Source organism: Artemia franciscana, chromosome 21 (assembly GCF_032884065.1).
Source record: "Artemia franciscana chromosome 21, ASM3288406v1, whole genome shotgun sequence".
In the NCBI taxonomy this organism is placed as follows: Eukaryota; Metazoa; Arthropoda; class Branchiopoda; order Anostraca; family Artemiidae; genus Artemia; species Artemia franciscana.
The window spans coordinates 27,092,786-27,118,188 of record NC_088883.1 but is presented as its reverse complement, the minus strand read 5'-3'; the positions used below and the strand labels follow the sequence as shown (position 1 = coordinate 27,118,188).

The following is a 25,403-nucleotide window of genomic DNA, read 5'->3' as shown; positions in this document are numbered from 1 at the left end:
AGTTCCCACGGGTGGAAAGGTGAGGTACCCCACCACATAATTAGTTAGTTTAATATATGCTCAATGGTAGGGACGTACACTGGAGATGGGGGGATCAGAGCATAGTTCCCCAGCAAAACACTATGTTTGTACGTGAAAAAAATTTCACTTACATGATCCCTCCCTCCCCCCTTCCGAAAAAAATCCCACGTACGTGCCTGCCTTATAGGCAGTTTCTCGACAGTGGGTAGCTGAAGTTGATAATTTTACAAAGTACATCTTTAATCAGACTTCAGTTGGTTTACTAAGATCGCAACAGATAGTTCCCTACATTATTTCACGACTTGAAAACCGTGGTTGAACAATCAGAATTTTTCGGAGGGTGGGAAGGAATTATATTATTGTATTTAAGAAAAGGGAGCAAAATACCTTTTCTCTGATTGAAAAACATACATAAAAAAAGAAAAAAGTATAATAAAAAAAAGAAACAAAGTATGATAAAAAAAAAGTTATCAGTTTTTCTTTGTATGCCTGTCCTTTGACAGGGACTTTGTTATGAGATGGTTAATATGAAATGCACGTCAAACGGGGACATCTGGATTTTTTTTCTTTTTTTTAGATAAATATGGAGTACCCCAACCCCTATATTTTTCGCAGAGAGCTGTCTCAAAGTATGGAGGTTAGTTCCGTATTGCTAGAATAAATGTCTTAAGCTGGAATAAATAATAGTGTACTTACACCAATTAGGTATCGGTAGCTCTTTGCCTCTTTCAGCTCCAGTTGGGCCCTTTCATCTCTATTCAGCCCCGCAAGCATACAATAAAACACATGATAATTCCTTTCATCCTTACTCTGGGCCACTATTCTAGATTTTTCTAATAAATATTGTTCAATGCTTGCCCCTTCGATGACGCCAGATGAACTGAACTGGATATCGATATATTTTCCGAACCGGGAGGAGTTGTCGTTTCGAATTGTTTTAGCGTTTCCAAAAGCTAAAAAAAAGTAATCATTAGGAAGATTAATAAAAAAAAAACAATAAAATAGTCCATGTCAAGCAATCAAATGTGAATGTGCTTCAGAAGCGAGGCCCTCATTTTGGAAAGGGTCCTTTTTCACCAAAACACCAAAAACAAGATAATTTGGAAAAAAAGCAACATGGAACCACTATGTAAATTTTAGGAGGGAGGTCGTAAACTTAGGCAATTTCCTGAATCTGACAGTGATCACCAGAATCCATCAAATAAAGACTTGGTTGAGTCTCATATCAAGGGCCTACAAAAGATATAAGTGAGCAAGTTACTATAGACATTTTTAAAGGTTCAACTCTTTAACTTTCCAACAATTCCCATCGCTCTATACACAGAGCTCACCCATCATCAGAAGCCAAATCAAAAGTCAATAACTCTGCTTCCTAAATCAGGATCAACAAATGGCAGCCGGCGAACAGCTGAAAATCACATTTGACGAACGGTTACACGAAAAGAGCCCCTAAGGACCACATCGGAAGAAATTGGCTTACAACTTCTGAACTTTGAACCTCGGAAAGCTACTCCCTCTAGCGCCAGGTCAGACTATAGCCGTCATACTGATTAAATGTCCAAAAGAATAGAAGCCCCGATACGGTCACATAGACCAGAAGGGGTCACTAATTACATCAAGAATAGAAAACAGAATCGTTTACTGTAACCACAGAAGAGAGAATAATGAGGACTTCTTTCCCAAGACAGTGAACCAACAAAACCTATTTGAATATTTCGGCCCTATATCTAAGGGCCGTCTTCAGCAAAGAAAATAATAAACAATAAAACACTTACAATAGAAGCTCTCGGCTAAAAATCCATTTTTTTTTTAAATAGTCTTGGCATCATTACTTCTTAACGAAAAGTTCAGCCAAGACTGTAATTTTATGGAAAGGCAGTGTGGTCTTCGTCATTATATATCGTTTACTGTTTTCAAGAGTTTGCAAATTTCTTGTTTGTTTTTCAATTTGAACCTGAAATAGGTACACATCCCGACGTTGTGAAGTCTTTGAAAATTTCTTGTTGAATTTTTTTTTCTTGTTCGTATTTCGATTTGAATCTGAAATAGGTACATACCCTGACGTTGTGAAGTCTTTGAAAATTTCTTGTTGAAATTTTTTTCTTGTTCGTATTTCGATTTAAATCTGAAATAGGTACATACTCCGACGTTGTGAAGTCTTTGAAAATATGTGAGAAAATTGATGCCTTCGTATTGAAATTCAAATTTGATCCTATTCAATAGTTGATTTTCCTCTAAATTATCTTTCACCAACGTGAGTTGCTTTGAGTTATAATATTCACTTTTTGTTTGCTGAGCACGAATCTTCCATTTCGTCTTTCACGATCTTCTCCCATTTTCTCTTATCCCCTTGTAAAAATTACCTTATGACCGCGTTTTCTGTAAAAATCCCAAACTATATAAGACTTCTAAGATTTTTGACAAACTTAACTTTTATAGGGGTTAAGAAATCTTCCAAAAGATATGAATTTGTTGCGAATTGTCCATTACTGTAAAAAGGGCAAATTTGAACTGAAATTACCCTATAGTCAGATATCGAAAATTCCTTGCGTAATTCCGAAGGCATACCATATGTCTACCTTTCTGATAAAAAGCTGGTGGTGTGGGAGGGGAGCGTTTCAGAGTCTTTGGGCCCACTATGGTACCTCCCATAGCACAGCTTAGAAAATTCTTAGATAACTTACTTCAAACGAGGTGCAACATGCCTAAAGATGTTGATGAAAAGAGGGGAGGGAGATTGGAGGGTCTGGTGATTTACTTTATATCTTTTTACGCCGGCTGCATGTTCTCTGGACTCCTTGAAAATCATAATTAAAACGGGGCTCTGGAGTTCGATCTGATGCCGTGTAGGGTAGCAGAAATGCCTGGGTCATATGTGATGTTTAAACGAAACCAGATTACCCTCAATCAGCTTGGTCCGTTAAAGAAGGCAAAATAGCATCGAATGGGAACTCTCTCAGATTGTTACGAGCATCCATTCTAAATGATCAAGCCAGAAAAAAACATGGGAGACGCTCTTCAGTAAGACACTCTTTAGCAATCTATCATCCTTCATCTGTTGAACGTGTCCTAGCCATCTCAACGATACTCTCATTATAGCCCTTCACATTTTTAAAAGCTAAATATTTGAAATACGGTTAGTCATACGGGTACCCAAAAGAACCCGTAAACAATTCCTCAGGAAATCATCTAAAAATCCTCTTTTGTCTTTCAGTCTACGCATGCTTGACCACTGTCATCACTAGCTTCCGATATTCTAATTTCGGTTATCACAACTTATCTTTCTATTCATCCAAACTTGTTTCAACTGTGAAAAACACCTTGAGCCTTGGCTATTCTCTTTTAACATGTTAACCGCATCCACCATCTTTACTAATAATACAACAGATGTAAGTGAAGCTATCAACTTGATCAGTCTCCTCGTTACCTAACATCACCTCTTCACCTTCACTCACTCCCATTCTAAGCGACTTAGTCTTTTTAACATCAATCTTCAAGCCTATTGTTGCAAAGCGATCTCTCAAAACCTCTGAAAATCCTTCATTTTGCTAAAATTTTCATTTCGACCATTCTAATCATCAACATAATCTAAGTCCAGGTGGTTTTACTTTTTCATTTGATTCATGCTCTCCCGTAGGCTTCGCCATGTTCTTTGGGACAAAATCTATATAAATGGGGATAGAACGCAACCCTGCTTAACTGCTGATTCAATACGGAACCAGCTATTGACCTCATTTCCTACTTTGACCGCAGTAATGTTATTCTCGTACATAACAATAATCTCTTTAATGTATTTATAGTATACTGTACAAAGATATGACCTTCGCTAAAATCTCTTCTATCGGTTGAATCAAAGGCTTCCTCATAATCAATGAAACTAGGGACTAAGGGGTCTCATAACTCAGGCACTTCTAATATTGAAAATTTTTGGCAACGCATCGTTGCCAAAAATTCTCTAATTCACTAATTTCTCTAATTCTCTAATTCTCTAACTTCACTGCCACCATATTTGAAAAGCTCATTTATAACACTCCTAGCACCTGGGGCATCATTATTTTTCTTCGTTTTAGTACGTTCTCTAATTCTTCCCCACAAAATAAAACTTTCCTTCACTTCCACGGTGTCACAACATTTTGAATTCTTTTTTGTATCATTTCCTGTAACTTTATCACGGTTTAGCACATTCTCAAAATGTTCTGCTCATCTCTCTTAAACTTTTTCTTTGTCACCAGTTGTGGCCCTGCTCCTAGCTTTAACTGCGACAATTCCAGATTGACTATTCCATCTCAATTTTTTAACATGCCACTACAGTATTTTACTATTATGTCGTTGAGCTGCATCTTCCAGATCTTCGACAATTTTATCCATGGCCTCCATTTCACACCTCTTTAGTTTCAATTTAGTGCGTTCTCCTCTTTCTTTACATTTCTTTTGTTTCCATACTTTATGTTGCAATATTTCCTATTATACCGTCTGGCTTTATCTTCCATATCGTCAGCAATTTAATCCATAGCCTCCACTTTACTCCTTATTAACTCATATTTTAAAGTTTTCTCTAATTTTATTGCATTCCTTTTCGCATGATCTATCTCTCATAAACTTTTGTACAAACACATCCTCTTCTCTACTAAATTTAAATAATTTTCACTGATATTTCTAGCTGTGTCTCTAAATTTCCTCCCTAACACACCATCTGCTACTTCACAGACTATTTTCATAAAATTACTCCATCAATATTTTACATTATCAAGTTTTGGACTCTCTAGTTTAATAGTCAACTGATCCTGGAAAGTTTCACCAAATTCTTATCCTGGAGTCAACCAAAGTTATAACTTCCTTGAAGGTGATTACCCTTCCTAAAATTCAACTTTAGATTAACCCTAGAGACTACTAGATGGTGTTATTAACTTTTAAAATCAATAATAGCACTTTTGCATACCCTAGTGTCTTGTGTTGATTCTGCCAGTCATCGATTTATCGGATGTCTTTCCATCATGTGAGTATCCTGCTAGCTTATGAACCATTTATGACCAAGTACCATATTGGTTATACCTAGATTGTTGTGCTTGCAAAATAGCAGGACTAAAACGATGATACTATTTTCTTTTCCTATACCAAATTTATCGGGGATAGGACATCATCTATCCCTATTTCCACCAACCCGGGCACTAAAATCCCCTAATAAAAATACCATATTTTACCTACCTATTACCTAATAAAAATACCTGGGAACCTGTCTATTTATTCATGTAGCTGTAAGTAAAATTCTTCTGAATCACTGCTATCTCCATACTACTCCAGGGGCATATACTACTATGACTAACACATTGCACTTTTTTTAGTCGTAAACTGAGCAACTAGTATTCTATTATTAAAAGCTTCCCAACCTATGCAAGATTTAGCAGCTTCCTCATTCATCATGAGCCCTACTCCCTGCCTATGCACCCCATCTTTCCGAACTGAATAAATAAATTGTATACCACATAATTTGATCTTTCCTACCCCTGGGATAGTTTCTTAAACCCCTATAACGTCCATTTCAAGGGCGTCCATCCCATTTCAAATTCGTTAGTCAAAATGTCAGTACGATAGTTTTTTTTTAACGTTGTAACATTCCAAGGTACAATTTTTATACCATTTAAATCATCGAAATTATCATAGCCTTATGAAAATCAATGGATTCCAAACCCTGCAGAAAAGCGATTAAAACTTTTCATGTCTATACGAAGGGCTTAAGCGGGCTAAGAAACGGGCAGCTAGAAGACCCTAGGACGCCGGCATAAATGGAGGCTTTGTACGACCCTGGACCCATCTTGGTCACTATATGGTTTACACACTTAATTATGCTCTTCTATCAACAGTATTTGAACTTCTGCACAAGGAATCTCAAGTTTATTATCTCCAACTCTTTATATATTCATGCCTACAAATGTTATACTCCTATGGGGATGCAGGCCATTAAAGATAACTTAGTTAGTGAGAAGTTATTCAATTCCAACAAATTTAGCAGAACAAACCCCTAAAGAATTCTCCATCAATTAGAATTCAGCGCAAATGCTGTGTCATTTTTACTAAGGTATAATTTATTTGAGAGAGCGTTATTTTCAGTCACATTTCTAGCTAGGCAGATTCGTGAAAGGTTAACCTTGACGCCACTATTAGGCTACGCCAGCAGGATTATTCTTTCGGGAATAGGGATGTAAGAAGAAGCTTATGAGGGAACAGAGGCCCCAAACCATCTCACGACACCAGAACAGCTCCAACTTTTTATACTCAGCCTATCTTGGTCAGGGCATTCATCATTCAAAATATCAAATGGTTTATTCTATTTCTCCATTAACCAAATGGTATAAGCTTTACAAGGCGATCCCTCATGTACTTAAAAGACCTTTCGTTGTTACAGTCAAGTAGCTAAAAGGGACTCAAAGAGAGAATGAGAGAGAGAAAGAGAGAGATAGAGAGAGAGAGAGAGAGAGAGAGAGAGAGAGAGAGAGAGAGAGAGAGAGAGAGAGAGAGAGAGAGGGAGAGATGGAGGGAGGGAGGGAGAAAGAAAAAAGAGAGAGACAGAGAGAGAGGGAGAAAGAGAGAAAGAGAGAAAGAGAGAGAGAGGAGAGAGCGCCGGAAATGACACCAGAACAGCTCCAACGTTTTATACCCAACCTATTTTCGTTAGGGGATTCATTAGCAGCGAAATATCTAAATGTGTTTTTCTATTCTTCCATAAACAAAATGGTACAGGTTTTTCAAGGCAATACCTCGTGTACTTTCGTCGTTACAATCAAGCAGCTAAAAGGGACTCACAGAGAGAATGGAAGAGAGAGAGAGTAAGAAAGAAAGACAGGGAGAGGGAGGGAGAAAGAGAGGCAGAGACAGAGACAGAGAGAGAGGTAGAGAGATAATATTTGTCCTAACAATGCCTAACTTTACTTCCTCAAATGGCCCAAATGAACTTCTAAAAATTTTCTTCTGTTTTAATTTTCCACCAGGTTTTTATGATTTATCACTATTCTCCGATGGCCAACATAGCATAGGTGAAACTAGACAGTAACACTACGGACAAGCTAAAAGAGCGAAAGCATTCCTATTCATTACAAAATATAGAATTTATTTTTCTTCATAATCATCAAATAAGTCAAAGGGTATAATTGTTCCTCTTCTACTCTGTAATAGCAGCAAGGATCTAACTCACCTTCTAAGATGGGGTTTGCTTCTAATATTTGTTGTTCAATCCATGAGTGTTTTCCACTCGTAGCTGCCAAGTATTGTAACAGCAGCTTTGTACTCTCTGTTTTTCCAGCTCCTGATTCTCCACTAAAAATCAAATATCAGAAATGAAAAAAGAATTAAAAATAGTTAAAAATATGGGTGAACGATTTTTACTATGAAAAAGACATTTTTCAGATAGTTGATGGGCACATAATTAGTGGTCTTCACTTTTTATGGGATGTTTATGTATGTGAGGGGAGAGGTGAACAATGAAAATGACATTTTTTAGTTTCAATTTGTATCTAGTTTAAGATCAAATTTTTCAAGTCTACATCCTCAAATTTTTTAATTCCTCCTCTTAACCGATAAACAGTTTTTTTTTTCAGATTTAAACTTTTTGTGAGGATTGAGGGTCAAGCAAGTACGCAGTTGTTTGTTTGGCTGACCCAATAAGAAAAATTAAATATTTAATAGTTTGAATAAGGAGTGCCCAGAAACTACAGGAAATTTAGGGCTATGGGGGACCAAAGCCTCGATCCCCCTCCTTCTTTGTACGTCCCTAGTCCAAGTTGTATACCTCCTCCAATGGGGCAAGACCAACCACATTAACACATGATATGAAGTTAAAGTCATGAATACTAAATAAAAACAATCAGAAATACAAAGTAGTGTTCAAATATAATAAATCAAGATTCAATTTTTGACATTGAACAGTTTGTGATAACGGATTGTAGATAAAGAGAAACCCGTGCAAAGGGGTCGCTCTTTAGAAAATTTTAAAAAATCGGGTCGCAATCGCGAATCGGGGCAACATGAATCAAAAGGATTTCTATTTTTAAGTCCATCAAGTTTAAAGTTACTCATAAAAATTTATTAGCAATAAACAATCTGCACGGTTTCGGAAAAAAAAGTCAAAAGGGAACAAACACTTGCAGCGAGGTGGTTGCATAGACCTAACTATTCCACTAATAAATAACCATAAAAATGACAAGAAAATTGAAAACAAAAGGGCAAAGGAACAAAACCAATCTCCCATTCTATAGTAACAACAACAACAAAACCATGAGCCCTTACCTAGCAAATACATCCTAAATTTACTTTTAAACAACCCTAGGTCCTTGTTGTATCAAGTGTATTTTTACTTGTAAACAACCCTAGATCCTTGTTGTATCAAGTGTATTTTTACTTTTAAACAACCATAGTTCCTTGCTGCATCAAGCGTATTTTTACTTTTAAACAACCCTAGGTCCTTGCTGTATCAAGTGTATTTTTAAGTGTAAACAACCCTAGGTCCTTGTTGTATCAAGTGTATTTTTACTTGTAAACAACCCTAGGTCCTTGCTGTATCAAGTGTATTTTTAAGTGTAAACAACCCTAGGTCCTTGTTGTATCAAGTGTATTTTTACTTTTAAACGAACCTAGGTCCTTGCTGTATCAAGTGTATTTTTACTTTTAAACAACCATAGTTCCTTGCTGCATCAAGCGTATTTTTACTTTTAAACGACCCTAGGTTCTTGCTGTATCAAGTGTATTTTTACTTGTAAACAACCCTAGGTCCTTGTTGTATCAAGTGTATTTTTACTTTTAAACAACCATAGTTCCTTGCTGCATCAAGTGTATTTTTACTTTTAAACAACTCTAGGTCCTCGCTGTATCAAGTGTATTTTTAATTGTAAACAACCCTAGGTCCTTGCTGTATCAAGTGTATTTTTACTTGTAAACAACCCTAGGTCCTTGCTGTATCAAGTGTATTTTTACTTGTAAACAACCCTAGGTCCTTGTTGTATCAAGTGTATTTTTACTTTTAAACAACCATAGTTCCTTGCTGCATCAAGCGTATTTTTACTTTTAAACAACTCTAGGTCCTTGCTGTATCAAGTGTATTTTTAATTGTAAACAACCCTAGGTCCTTGCTGTATCAAGTGTATTTTTAATTGTAAACAACCCTAGGTCCTTGCTGTATCAAGTGTAAACAACCCTAGGTCCTTGCTGTATCAAGTGTATTTTTACTTTTAAACAACCCTAGGTCCTTGCTGTATCAAGTGTATTTTTACTTTTAAACAACCCTAGGTCCTTGCTGTATCAAGTGTATTTTGACTTTTAAACAACCATAGTTCCTTGCTGCATCAAGCGTATTTTTACTTTTAAACGACCCTAGGTTCTTGCTGTATCAAGTGTATTTTTACTTGTAAACAACCCTAGGTCCTTGTTGTATCAAGTGTATTTTTACTTTTAAACAACCATAGTTCCTTGCTGCATCAAGCGTATTTTTACTTTTAAACAACTCTAGGTCCTCGCTGTATCAAGTGTATTTTTAATTGTAAACAACCCTAGGTTCTTGCTGTATCAAGTGTATTTTTACTTGTAAACAACCCTAGGTCCTTGCTGTATCAAGTGTATTTTTACTTATAAACAACCCTAGGTCCTTGTTGTATCAAGTGTATTTTTACTTTTAAACAACCATAGTTCCTTGCTGCATCCAGCGTATTTTTACTTTTAAACAACTCTAGGTCCTCGCTGTATCAAGTGTATTTTTAATTGTAAACAACCCTAGGTTCTTGCTGTATCAAGTGTATTTTTACTTTTAAACAACCCTAGGTCCTTGCTGTATCAAGTGTATTTTTACTTGTAAACAACCCTAGGTCCTTGTTGTATCAAGTGTATTTTTACTTTTAAACAACCATAGTTCCTTGCTGCATCAAGCGTATTTTTACTTTTAAACAACTCTAGGTCCTTGCTGTATCAAGTGTATTTTTAATTGTAAACAACCCTAGGTCCTTGCTGTATCAAGTGTATTTTTAATTGTAAACAACCCTAGGTCCTTGCTGTATCAAGTGTAAACAACCCTAGGTCCTTGCTGTATCAAGTGTATTTTTACTTTTAAACAACCCTAGGTCCTTGCTGTATCTAGTGTATTTTTACTTTTAAACAACCCTAGGTCCTTGCTGTATCAAGTGTATTTTGACTTTTAAACAACCATAGTTCCTTGCTGCATCAAGCGTATTTTTACTTTTAAACGACCCTAGGTTCTTGCTGTATCAAGTGTATTTTTACTTGTAAACAACCCTAGGTCCTTGTTGTATCAAGTGTATTTTTACTTTTAAACAACCATAGTTCCTTGCTGCATCAAGCGTATTTTTACTTTTAAACAACTCTAGGTCCTCGCTGTATCAAGTGTATTTTTAATTGTAAACAACCCTAGGTTCTTGCTGTATCAAGTGTATTTTTACTTGTAAACAACCCTAGGTCCTTGCTGTATCAAGTGTATTTTTACTTATAAACAACCCTAGGTCCTTGTTGTATCAAGTGTATTTTTACTTTTAAACAACCATAGTTCCTTGCTGCATCCAGCGTATTTTTACTTTTAAACAACTCTAGGTCCTTGCTGTATCAAGCGTATTTTTAATTGTAAACAACCCTAGGTCCTTGCTGTATCAAGTGTATTTTTAATTGTAAACAACCCTAGGTCCTTGCTGTATCAAGTGTAAACAACCCTAGGTCCTTGCTGTATCAAGTGTATTTTTACTTGTAAACAACCCTAGGTCCTTGCTGTATCAAGCGTATTTTTACTTTTAAACAACCCTAGGTCCTTGCTGTATCTAGTGTATTTTTACTTTTAAACAACCCTAGGTCCTTGCTGTATCAAGTGTATTTTGACTTTTAAACAACCATAGTTCCTTGCTGCATCAAGCGTATTTTTACTTTTAAACAACCCTAGGTCCTTGCTGTATCAAGTGTATTTTTAATTGTTAACAACCCTAGGTCCTTGCTGTATCAAGTGTATTTTTAATTGTAAACAACCCTAGGTCCTTGCTGTATCAAGTGTAAACAACCCTAGGTCCTTGCTGTATCAAGTGTAAACAACCCCAGGTCCTTGCTGTATCAAGTGTATTTTTACTTGTAAACAACCCTAGGTCCTTGCTGTATCAAGCGTATTTTTACTTTTAAACAACCCTAGGTCCTTGCTGTATCAAGTGTATTTTTACTTTTAAACAACCCTAGGTCCTTGCTGTATCAAGTGTATTTTTACTTTTAAACAACCCTAGGTCCTTGCTGTATCAAGTGTATTTTTACTTGTAAACAACCCTAGGTCCTTGCTGTATCAAGCGTATTTTTACTTTTAAACAACCCTAGGTCCTTGCTGTATCAAGTGAATTTTTACTTTTAAACAACCCTAGGTCCTTGCTGTATCAAGTGTATTTTTACTTCTAAACAACCCTAGGTCCTTGCTGTATCAAGTGTATTTTTACTTGTAAACAACCCTAGGTCCTTGCTGTATCAAGTGTATTTTTACTTTTAAACAACCCTAGGTCCTTGCTGTATCAAGTGAATTTTTACTTTTAAACAACCCTAGGTCCTTGCTGTATCAATTGTATTTTTACTTTTAGACAACCCTAGGTCCTAGATGTGTCAAGTGTATTTTTACTTTAAAACGACCCTAGGTCCTTGCTGTATCAAGTGTATTTTTACTTTTAAACAACTCTAGGTCCTTGATGTATCAAGTGTATTTTTACTTTTAAACAACCATAGTTCCTTGCTGCATCAAGCGTATTTTTACTTTTAAACAACCCTAGGTCCTTGCTGTATAAACTGTATTTTTACTTGTAAACAACCCTAGGTCGTTGCTGTATCAAGCGTATTTTTACTTTTAACAACCCTAGGTCCTTGCTGTATCAAGTGTATTTTTACTTTTAAACAACCCTAGGTCCTTGCTGTATTAAGTGTATTTTGGCTTATAAACAACCCTAGGTCATTGCTGTGTCAAGTGTACTTTCACTTTTAAACAACCCTAGGTCCTTGCTGTATCAAGTGTATTTTTACTTTTAAACAACCCTAGGTCCTTGCCGTATCAAGTGAATTTTTACTTTGAAACAACCCTAGGTTCTTGCTGTATCAAGTGTATTTCTACTTTTAAACAATCCTAGGTCCTTGCTGTATCAAGTGTATTTTGACTTTTAAACAACCCTAGATCCTTGCTGTCTCAAGTGTATTTTTACTTTTAAACAACCCTAGGTCCTTGTTGTACAAAGTATATCTTTCAAGTGTATTATATGTATTTTTAATGCATCTTAGAAAACCAAAAAAAAACAAAGAAAACATCAAGTAAATTCCATATAATCCCTCAAAAATAAAAATAAAAACTAGGAGCGGGGCCGCTGCATACACCTAACTATTACAGAAATTTAAACAGCCCTAGGTCCTTGCTGTATCAAGTGTATTTTTACTTTTAAACAACCCTAGGTCCTTGCTGTATCAAGTGTATGTTTCAAGTGTATTATATGTATTTTTAATGTTTCTTAGCAAACCGAAAAAAAAACAAAGAAGACATCAACTAAATTCCATATAATCCCTCAAAAATAAAAATAAAAACTAGGAGCGGGGCCGCTGCATACACCTAACTATTACAGAAATTTAAACAGCCCTAGGTCCTTGGTGTATCAAGTGTATTTTTTACTTTTAAACAACCCTAGGTCCTTGCTGTATCAAGTGTATGTTTCAAGTGTATTATATGTATTTTTAATGTTTCTTAACAAACCGAAAAAAAACAAAGAAGACATCAACTAAATTCGATATAATCCCTCAAAAATAAAAATAAAAACTAGGAGCGGGGCCGCTGCATACACCTAACTATTACAGAAATTTAAACAGCCCTAGGTCCTTGCTGTATCAAGTGTATTTTTTACTTTTAAACAACCCTAGGTCCTTGCTGTATCAAGTGTATTTTTTTCTTTTAAACAACCCTAGGTCCTTGCTGTATCAAGTGTATGTTTCAAGTGTATTATATGTATTTTTAATGTTTCTTAGCAAACCGAAAAAAAAAAACAAAGAAGACATCAACTAAATTCCATATAATCCCTCAAAAATAAAAATAAAAACTTGGAGCGGGGCGGCTGCATACACCTAACTATTACAGAAATTGATAACCCACCTTCTCAAACAAAAGTCATATAAAGGCATCCTTAAAAATACCCAAGGCCAGTTCTATAATCATAATATAGAAACATTTATGAATCCTTATCTAACAAATGCCTCTTTTCCTTACATTTAAACATAAAAACCGTAGGAGCTCAGTGTACCATGTGTATTCTAAGCATATCTTAGAATGGGCCAAGTCAAAGTGGCTTCTAAAAAAACTCTCTAATCTTGACAGCAAAAAGCTTTCCCTCCTTTTTGGCAAAATTAATTTTCAACTATGTTTCTGTGACCGCATGAAAATATAAATATGCCCTCAACAAGTCACGGGCATCTCGGTTTGAATTTAGCCTCAGTATTTTAATACATATCTGTAATTCTTACCTTATAACTACACACTGGTTCATTCCATGCCGTCTCATTTGGGTATAACAATTATCTCCAATTGCAAAAATGTGAGGGGGAAGTTCTCCAATTTTTTTCTCACGATATAATTTAATTTGATCCGCAGTATAAATCGGCAAAATTTGGTAAGGGTTCACTGCCACCAAAATTGAACCAGTATAAGTCTAAAAAGAAAAAAAAGGTAAAAAAGGTTAAAAGGTAAAAAAAAAGTAAAACTTGTAGGTTAAAGTATTCAAAATTTGGCTTGTTGACGCTGCTTATGAATGCCAAATCATCACTCTGAGGGTGTTATCACATCAAAGCCATCTTGTGTGTTTCTCCAAACAAAGCCTCAAAAGCATTATGGAATTTATTGAGCGGAAAAACTAGGAAAAGGGCAATGAAAAAAATCGAGTACTCTTAATGTACCCTGTGAGCCAATTGTAAATAACAGAATATTAAATAAGCTTTTCACAAATATTAATTTAAAAGGTTATAAATTTAAATATATAATGTTTTGAAAGTTGAATTTGACATATGAAGCAAAAAAAAACCTTGGAAGGGTAAGCGAAACCCTTCTAAGTACAATTTTTTTTTATAGGACATGGAGCCAGTGTGGGGATCACTAAATTATATTTGTTACAAGATTTTTAATTTTGTAGGAAATATATATCTTATCAACTTTTTGAAAAAAACGTGAGTTACTGGATTTCTTCAGAAACATTCGGCTGGTGCATATCGATGTATCGAGAGATGCAGCCAAACTCCTCTTATTCGAATATTCTGTTAAGATTCAAATTTGAAACTCAAAGATTTGTTGCTGTTGTATTTTTGTCTTACCGCTAGTAATACGAAGAAAATTAAAACCAAGACAGAATCACTACAAGCTGAACAAAAAAAAGAAATCAGTTGAAAACGTCCAATTGCCTAGGTCAAGATGGGCCAGCGTTTATAACAGGGTCTAGGCGTTCCCTTCGGAAAACTACCCCTGGGAAAATCCCTCGAAAAATTCTCCCCCAAAGAAATTCCCCTGTTTCGTATCATTTGAATAGCTTTTACCCGTTCTTATTTTTAAGCTTCAGAAAGAATATTCTTGGTGTGATGAAACCTATAATAAATCCTAAAAACACTTAATATCAAGGAAGGACACTCATCATAGCTATACGGGTATAGTGAAAAGTGGCATATTTGCCAAATACAGAATATTCTACCACAACGGTTTCTCACCACCCTAAGAATAAAACATGTAAAATTAACTATTAGCTAAATAGATATAAGCTAAATGCGTTTTAATATGTAGGTTTCTTTAGGGATTAGTGCCGTTGCAAACTCAGAAGGGACAATTATGAAGAATAACACTCTTGTTATAGCCTGGCTATAAGGAGTTAATTTGTCAAAGGACCAATTACCCAAAAAAATGGGAAAGAATAATTATGAAAAGTAACACGCTGGCTATAGTCTTTTCGCCTGATTTAAGATCGCTGACTCAACTTAACTAGATCAGTGATTACTAGATCTCTAGATCATAAATAAAGTATATTTGTGCAACTTATTTCGACGACAGGATTCAGAAAAAAACTTGGACAACATTCCTGGAGTGACAACAAGGCCGTACCCAGGGAGGGGTGGGGTAGGGTGTTTAAACTTCATCTCGAAATGTTTGTCCCACTCGTAAAAACGTAATAAAAATGAATATAAACAAATTTTTGATGTGTTCTTAAAAAAACTGTGTACCCCCACCACCCAAAAAAAAATCCTAGATACGGCCCTGGTTGACAAGACTGTAATAAGCCCTGAAAAAGCTTAACATGAAGGAAGGATATTGATTCAAATTATACGAAGATACATGAAAAGCCAAACTGAAAAATATCCAGAATACAAAAAGGGACAATTATGAAAAGCAACACGCTGGCAAACAGATAAAACTTAGAATAGGGATAAGTCCTTTTATTAGACAGTGAAAAACAGATACAAAAAGTCCTGGATATTTTGAACGCATCAGTTTATCTGCTGATGATGATCACTGTTGTATGTGGTCTAAATATCCAAGATTTTGTATTTGTTTTTCACTGTTTAATGAAATCACCGTTTCGGCCAACCGTCTAGGGCTAAACGGAAAGCATTCTGTCCTCGTCTGTGGAGGGAGGATGCAATAAAGAAAGATTTAAAGGGAATGGGAACTTCCTGGGGGGTGTAAAGAGGGGAGCTCTGAATAGACTCGGATGGAGGAGGATCGTGCGTAGCTGTGCTGACCTCAGGTGGCTTGGTGCTGCGGTGACTTGTTAGTAGTAGTATTAATGTCACCATAAAGTGAGATAGGGCACTTGTGAAAAGCAAGACGATTGCTATTGTCTATTCCCCAGATTCTTGATCTAGTTAATCAAGGTAATTACATCAAGAATTACTAATTCACAAATGATGATTTAGGATCATCTAATTTAATTAGAAGATTGTAAGAGAGTTGAAGTTTCTTGCACTGCGTTTTTAAGGCTAAAAAACAATTTAGGAGAATAATATTTTGCATGGAATATATATATATATATATATATATATATATATATATATATATATATATATATATATATATATATATATAAATATACAATTTAGGAGAATAATATTTTGCATGGAATATATATATATATATATATATATATATATATATATATATATATAAAACAATTTAGGAGAATAATATTTTGCATGGAATATATATATATATATATATATATATATATATATATATATATATATATATATATATATATATATATATATATATATATATATATATATATATATATATATATATATATATATATATATATATATATATATATATATATATATATATATATATATATATATATATATATATATATATATATATATATATATATATATATATATATATATATATATATATATATATATATATATATATATATATATATATATATATATATATATGTATATATATATATATATATATATATATATAATGTATATATATACATATATATATAATGTATATATATATATATATATATATATATATATATATATATATATATATATATATATATATATATATATATATATATATATATATATAACACAGAATGATATATGCTATATTTAATAGGATATACAGCTTCATAATACAAAGTAACTTTTAACGAAACCTTAAAATCATAGGACTAGATTATCATACGGAGGATGAAGATTCAGAGGCACAAGTATCAATAGCATATATTAAGTTTAGTACCTGTTTTTAAGGCATAAATGACCAAGAAAATCTCTTACGAGAAGAAGGGCCTTTTCGAATTTAAAGCGTGTATTTAGGAACAGAGATAGGAGCCGAAAAGAAGGGTTTAAATATAAAAAAATAATGAAAAAACAAACTCTCACATAGATTAGGTTTTCTTTGTATCGGATCAAGAGATTCCTGAGGATCCCCGCTTCGTGGAGGTCCCCAAGGGATATCATATCTTCCACACCTTGGACAGATGTTGGGTGCATTGCTTTGATTCGCCTCTCTGGAGTCAACCATTGTTCCTATAAACAGGCAGATTCTAGTAAGATCAATTAAAAAAAAAACTTAAATTTATTAATATTTAAATAACATAAATACAACTTACAGATGAATGCATAATAGAAGTAAGATCTAAATATAATTTGTGTATCATTTAAAATTGGATATACCGAATCCTTATAACATTGCAACAAATAAAACTGCAGCCGGAATCGGTAAGGTGAGTCTTCTACATACAGTTTGCCTTTCAAAGTATTTGTATTGCAGATCTTTCTGTCTAACCAAACAAACATATATGTGCCCTTTCATCATCATAATTTAGAAAAAAAATTAAAGATTGGTTATTAAAACTGTAAAGGGCAAAAATAAAATCATGCAATATTCAAAAGCCTGAAATTAATGGAAATTACTATGAATCAAACAGTTCGTGGTAACAAACTGTAAGTAAGGAGCCACGCGGCTCAATAGTATTTTGATACCAATAGATACATCAAAAGAACCGACTTCTAATGCTGATTTTAAATATATAATTTTCATTAAGTTTAATGTAACCCATCAAAGGCTACGAGAAAGAATTTGCCTGAGAAAATTTGCCTGATTTTCAGAAAAAGGAGAATAACACCCCCTTAAAGTCAAAGAATCTTAATGAAAATCATACTATCAGATTCAGCGTATGGGGGACCCCTATTGTAGAGGTTTCAAGGTCTTATCAGCAAAAATGTGGTATCTTAGATTTTTTTTTTTGGCTAGAAGAAAGATCACGGAAACGTGTTTATTTGTTTTTTTTTTCCAGGGGTGATTCCAGGGGGTAAAATTTTTAGAGAAAATTTTTCACAAAATTCCTATGCAACATTCTTTCTATATGTCTTGTTTTCTCTTTGCCGACTCAATTTTATGCGTGGAGATGTTAAAAGGTAATTGTCTGGGGTAAATTTTCCCCGGGGTTGAATTATCTAGAGGATATTTCTGTGGAGAGGGGGATTTTCTGAACCAGATTTCCTGTCATTACATAGAAATGATCAGAAATTAAATAAAAAACAATTTTTTTCAACTGAAAGCAAGGAGTAACATTAAAACTTAAAACGAACAGAAATTATTAAGTATATGAGGGGTGCTGCTCCCTCCTCAGCACCTCGCTCTTTAAGCTGAAATATGAATTTTGTCCCAATTCTTTAAGACCGACTTCTGAAACACAAAGGTCGTTGAATTTGAACAATAAGGAGCTCTTTTAAAAGGACTAAAAGACTTTGAGACCCTTGATAATAAAAGTATTCACAGGAAGAGGAAAAATCTACAATCCTTGAAAACAAGAAAACAACAGAATTGTTTTGGAAAACTTCAGTTAACTGTTTTCAGTCCAAATGAATAGGATGTTAACTAAAGTGTTACGTAAAACTAAATTTAGGTCTAAAAGACTAAAAAGGGGACCAGTCTTTTTTTAAACTTTATGTGTAAGGGTAAAAACTCAGCATTTTTTTCTTGGGAGGGGCGGGGGTGAAAAAAAGTAAAAAAATGATAATTCGAATGAGGAGTGCTCGAAATTTCACAGAAATCCGGATTTCGCGAGGTGGGGGCCGGGTCATGAAAACCTTCCTCCAGAGTATGCCCTTAGTGATGGTGGCTTTTTGTTTCATTTTTTTTTGGGGGGGGGGGGTATTTTTATTTCAATTCGTGATCCTCAACCTATTGTCATTCTTTTTGCACTGAAGATCTTTGTCGTTATTCTTTGCACTGAAAGAAAATCATTTGATCTGGGTTAAAATATTTCCATTGGTTCCTTGTTTTTATTCACTATACATTTTACAACCTTTTTCGTTGTCCTATGTTTTGTTTAACTGGCTTATCCAGTATGGTTTTTAGATTCATTTATAACACAGAACTTTTCCGAGAAACGACTCCTCTGATATCCTCTTTGCTACATCCTCTAAAAAAAGTTCATGGCTATTGACCCCGTCTTCACTACTGGCGGTGGGCCAGCCCCAATATCACTATGTAGTTGTGATTAGGAGATTTGAAGAGTTATTTATGCCGTAGAACAAGAAAATATAGTAATATGTGAAAAACTTGGCCCTAAGCCAGAATGAATCTTTTTTGAATTAGCAGAGGTCACCCTAGAAAAACAATTTGACGCCCTTTCCCGATTCACCTTTTAGAAATCGACTTTAAATTTTTATGTCTTAATTGAGCCTGAAAACAATAATAAATTTACAAAAGAAAAAGAAAAGTTAAGCAATATTATCCGGTAATTTTTTTTTTTCAGCAGGCTTACCATCAAGATGGTAACATAAACATCACCATTAAAAAAAAAGGATAAGTACCTTTCGATCGTCGTCCTCAACTAATATCTTACGGCCCTCTGCAGACTGCACACGGGCCCCAATAGCTACGTCGAACTCCCTCCTTGTGGCAGGCTCGATCCATATATAGTCCCCCTAAAAAGAAAGAATATTGATAAATCAGCCTTGTACCATGATCCTAGAGTTCTATCATGGTGAAGACCAGGAGTCTTTAGCTGGTAAACCCATCCATTAAATTAAATAATTAAATTTTGGTTTAAATACTGAACATTTCTCCTTGTAAGCTTAACTACTGAAAGCACCAACTCCTTGAAAGGAAAAAAAATATTTACTGATAATCTCTTCAGTCACCAATAGACAATTAATTAATTATTACAATAATAGACAATTAATATCAATTATTACAATTACATCAATAAGACATAATTGACTTAAAATTAAATTAAAATTAAAAAATATTTATAAATCAAAATTAAAACATTAAATTTAAAATTAAAAAAATGTCTAATTAAAAAAATTATTTATTGATAAAATGGCAAATTATGATATGAGAACAAGCCAAGAAAGAACCATAGAAATTTTATACACAAATAAAACACTTCCAAAGAATCGAACTTAAAAAATTTGCAGATTGAATATTTATTTCTAGCACAAAAAAAGTAAAAAAAAATAAAAATGTTCAATTTCAACAATTCAAACTGACTTAAATATAAAAAAAGCAAACTAAAAATATAATAATAAATAAAATAAATAATAATTAATAAATAATAATTAATTAAATTAATAAAATAAATTAAATAAAAAAATACAAAATAATATTTTAATAAAATAAACCCAAATTTGGAACCTATAAAACCCGACTAGTTCAGCATTTTTATCAAACTTCATTTTTAACTGATCAAAACTGAAACTAAAAATGGATTTAGAAGCATTCTAAAAAGTGAGAAAACCATCAAATTCCAAAAAGCTACAAGACTCACAAATTGAAAAACTTGTTTTATATTATCATCAAACTTTAAATCCTCCATTGTTAAACTAATAAATCCATAAGTCAAAATTAAAACTGAAGTTTTTAACAAAAACTTTCTTTTCAAAGTAACATTATTGATAAGACGAAGTCCTAAAAACGCGATACTATTTACTGATAAGGTTATCAGTCATAACTCATACAATAAAAATGATATAATCTAAAAAGACGAAAAATGATTCAAGCCCAAAATCACAGAAATATGGTCTTTAAACATAATCCAACCATAAAAACAGAAAATACAACCCTACTACCAAAGATTCATCACAGCACGAGACAACCTGAGGCCAACAAAGTAGTGACCCCTCCTCCAGCATCTCAGTCGGTTTAAAACTTCACAATTGAAGTTCTACATGAAGCTCCCTCACAGGAAGTTCTGATTTCCTTTGGATCGTTTCTTATGGCCTCTTACCAATTAATTTTAGACGGTCCTTTTTTTTCGTATACCCAAAATATGGGTGGCCAAAAATATGACTTTTGACGGATGGACACTTAAACGCTTTAAAATTAGACACTTTTATAACTTTTATTATATTTTTAGAATTAGACAGGTTTTATTTTATTATTTTATAAAAATAATATTTTATAGAATATATTTTATATTTTATAAAATATAAAATTTTTATAAAATAATATTTTATAAATATAATATTTTATAATATTTTATATTTTATATAAAAATATTATTTTATAAAAATTATTTTAGAATTAGACAGGTTTTATTTTATTATTTTATAAAAATAATATTTTATAGAATATATTTTATATTTTATAACATATAAAATTTTTATAAAATTAATATTTTATAAATATAATATTTTGTAATATTTTATTAAAATTATTTTAGAATTAGACAGGTTTTATTTTATTATTTTATAAAAATAGCATTTTATAAAATATATTTTATATTTATAAAATTTAATTTTTTTTTAAATAATATTTTATAAATATAATATTTAAAAATATTTTATATTTTATATAAAAAATATTATTTTATAAAAATTATTTTAGAATTAGATATTAGACACAGTTGACGCTTTACAATTACTTCTATTTCAAACACTAGAATCAAATCATTCATATAGACTTTGGAGTGAACATCTCTAAATGAAAAAAAATTCCTAGTACAATTAACAAATTTCTTTATAACCTACACATTTGTACAGTAATCAAACAGTTCGTGATAACGAACTGTAGTAAGGAGCGACCCGGCTCAATTCTAACCGAAACTCTAAAAAATGGAATTCTAGTACCAATAGCTACATCAAAAGAATTGCATTTTAATGCTGATTTTAGATATATAAAGTTCATTTCATTTTCATATTCATTTTTTCATATTCATTTTTTCATATTTCATTTTCATTTTAGATATATAAAGTTCATCAAGTTTAGTCTTACCCATCAAAAGTTACGAGCATGAGAAAATTTGCCTTATTTCAGAAAATAGGGGGGAAACCCCCTAAAAGTCATACAATCTTAACGAAAATCACACCATCAGATTCAGCGTTTCAGAGAACCCGAATGTAGAAGTTTCAATCTCCTATCTACAAAAATGAGGAATTTCGTATCTTTTGCCAGAAGACAGATCACGGATGCGTGTTTACTTGTTTTCCCCAGGTGTGACCGTATCGACCCAGTGGTCCTAGAATGTCGCGAGAGGGCTCATTCTAACGAAAATTAAAAGTTATAGTGCCCTTTTTCAGTGACCGAAAAAATTGGAGGGCACCTAGGCCCCCTCCCACGCTCATTTTTTCCCAAAGTCACCGGATCAAAATTCTGAGATAGCCATTTTATTCAGCATAGTCTTTGGGAACAACTGACTCCCCCACAGTCCTCGTGGGAGGGGCTGCAAGTTACAAACTTTGACCAGTGTTTACACATAATAATGGTTATTGGGAAGTATACAGGCTCTTTCAGGGGGATTTTTTGGTTGGGGAGAGGGAGGGGTTGTTGGGATGGGGTTATGCGGGGGAACTATTCATTGAGGAATTTGTCATGGGGAAAGAGAATTTCCACGAAGGGGGCGCAGGATTTTTTAGCATTTTTTTTTAAAGAGCAATGAAAAAATTAATTTGAAAAAGTTTCTTCAAATGAAAGTAAGGAGCAGCATTGAAACTTAAAACGAACAGAAATTATTACGCATATGAGGGGTTCACCTCCTCCTAAGTGATTCAGGGGTCATTCTTAAGGAATTTGGACAAAATTTAAGCTGTAGTGTAAAGAGCGAGGTATTGACGAGGGGGCGAAGCCCCTCATATACGTAATAAAAACATACGGATTTAGAAGTTCGTTACGTAAGTTAATTCGTAAGTTACGTATATTTTTACTAATAAGAACGTTCGTAAAATTAAAAGTTCTGGTTGCCTTTTTAAGAAACCAAAAAATTGGAGAGTAACTAGGTCTACTCCCCCGCTCCTTTTTTTCTCAAAATCGTCCGATCAAAACTATGAGAAAGCTATTTAGCCAAAAAAATAAATTAATATGCAAATTTCGTTTTAATTATTCAAGCGCGGAGAGCCAAAATCAAAACATGCATTAATTCAAAAACGTTCAGAAATTAAATGAAAAAACAAGTTTTTTTTAATTGAAAGTAAGGAGCGACATTAAAACTTAAAACGAACAGAAATTACTCCGTATATGAAAGGGGCTGTTCCCTCCTCAACGCCCCGCTCTTTACGCAAAAGTTTTTTTCTGCTTAAAAAAGTGGAGTTGAGAGAAAGAGTCAAACTTTAGCGTAAGGAGCGAGGCGTTGAGGAGCGAACAGCCCTTTTATATAGGGAGTAATTTCTGTTCGTTTTAAGTTTTAATGTCCCTCCTAACTTTCAGTCAAAAATCTTGTTTTTTTTATTTAATAATTGTAAAGGAACAATATGAAATAAAAACGAAATTGATAAAATTGAAAAAAATTACAGAATCAAGCTTCTCTGTAATCTCAAGCTCGAACTAGCCATCCTTGACATAGTAAACAAGCAGAGGCTTAGATGGCTAATAAATGGCTTAGAAAGATGGCTTAGATAGCCCTTGAAGGCTTGATACACTGTTGCTGACCCCCAAGAGAGTGCCCCCAAAAGAGATGGAAGGACAACTTCTCGTCATTGTTCAACAGAATAGTGAAAGAAGGCGCCCCAAGACGACCTCCAAGGACGGACAGGCCTTAAAGCAAGCTATCGAGCCTTACATAAATTAAATAAAAAAAACTAATTTTTTTAGCTGAAAGTAAGGAGCGACATTTCAAACAGTTCGTGGTAACGAACTGTAGTAAGGAGAGACCCGGCTCAATAGTAACCAAAACTCTAAAAAATGGAATTTTGATACCAATAGCTACATCAAAAGAATCGCATTTTAATGCTGGTTTTAAATATATAAGTTTCATCAAGTTTAGTCTTACCCATCAAAAGTTACGAGCCTGAGAAAATTTGCGTTATTTTAGAAAATAGGGGTAAACGCCCCCTAAAAGTCATAGAATCTTAACGAAAATCACACCATCAGATTCAGCGTATCAGAGAACCCTACTGTAGAAGTTTCGAGCTCTATCTACAAAAATGTGGAATTTTGCATTTTTTGCCAGAAGCCAGATCACGGATGCGTGTTTATTTGTTTTTTTGTTTTTTTTTCCCAGGGGTGATCGTATCGACCCAGTTGTCCTAGAATGCTGCAAGAGGGCTCATTCTAACGGAAATGAAAAGTTCTAGTGCCCTTTTTAAGTGACCAAAAAAATTGGAGGGCACCTAGGCCCCCTCCCACGCTAATTATTTTCCCAAAGTCAACGGATCAAAATTCTGAGATAGCCATTTTATTCAGCGTAGTCGAAAAACCTTATAACTATGTCTTTGGGGACGACTTACTCCCCCACAGTCACCGTGGGAGGGGCAACAAGTTACAAACTTTGACCTGTGCTTACATATAGTAATGGTTATTGGGAAGTATACAGCCGTTTTCAGGAGGATTTTTTTGGTTTGGGGGAGGGGTCGAGAAGAGGGGGATATGCTGGGGGAACTTTCCTTCGAGAATTTGTAATGGGAGAAGAAAGTTTCCATGAAGGGAGAGCAGGATTTACTAGCATTATTTAAAAAAAAAACAATTAAAAAATAAAAGTGAAAAAGCTTTTTCAGCTGGAAGTAAGGAACAGGAATAAAACTTAAAACAAACAGAAATTATTACCCATATGAGGGGCTCACCTCCTTCTAATTCCTCGCTCTTTACGCTAAAGTATTTTCGGTAATTTCAACTACTTATTCTACGGCTTTTGTGATTCAGGGGATCATTCTTAATGAATTGGGATAAAATTTAAGCTTTAGTGTAAAGAGCGAGGTACTGACGATGGGGCGAATCCCCTCATATATGTAATAAAAACATGAGAATACAAAAGTTCTTTACGTAAGCTAATTTATAAGTTACGTAAATCTTTTACCAATAAAAAGATTCGTAAAAAATTAAAAGTTCTAGTTGCCTTTTTAATTAACCAAAAAATCGGGGGGCAACTAGGCTTCGTCCCCCGCTCTTTTTTTCTCAAAATCATTCGATCAAAATTATGAGAAAGCCATTGAGCCAAAAAAAATATATGCAAATTTCGTTTTGATTATTCCTCTGCGGAGAGCCAAAATCAAAACATGCATTGATTCAAAAACGTTCAGAAATTAAATAAAAAAAAACAAGTTTTTTTCAACTGAAAGTAAGGAGTGACATCAAAACTTAAAACGCACAGAAATTACTTCGTATATGAAAGAGGCTGCTTCCTCATCAACGCCCCGCTCTTTACGCTAAAGTTTTTTACTGTTTTAGAAAGAAGAATTGAGAGAAAGAGTCAAACTTTAGCGTAAAGAGCGGGGCGTTGATGAGGAAGTTTATTCAGTAAATTTTATTCCGGCAAGTTCATAACACATAAAGCAAATTAAAAGCAGCATAGAAAAATTTGTACATGAAACCGAGCCCTTAAACACAAAGAAAAATGGACAAAAATTTATACCGTTTTTCAAAATATCCGTACACTTTAGTCCGGCGAGTTCATAACCCATAAAGT

General features: G+C 33.8%; 1 protein-coding gene across 3 annotated transcripts in view; it reads right to left on the bottom strand.

Moving 5' to 3' along the window:
- Positions 1–25,403, bottom strand: part of LOC136040632 (myosin-VIIa-like) — a 204,668-nt gene that overhangs the window by 110,374 nt on the left and 68,891 nt on the right. For 2 of the 3 annotated variants that reach the window (XM_065724911.1, XM_065724910.1), the window contains 5 exons: positions 19,378–19,491; positions 16,936–17,082; positions 13,525–13,709; positions 7,211–7,332; positions 718–974 (listed from right to left, as the gene is read on the bottom strand). In XM_065724911.1, coding sequence (XP_065580983.1) covers positions 718–974; positions 7,211–7,332; positions 13,525–13,709; positions 16,936–17,082; positions 19,378–19,491 — 825 coding nt within the window. Of the gene's footprint in view, positions 1–717; positions 975–7,210; positions 7,333–13,524; positions 13,710–16,935; positions 17,083–19,377; positions 19,492–20,336; positions 20,470–25,403 lie in introns of those variants that run through there. The other variant, XM_065724912.1, reaches the window with a different exon arrangement.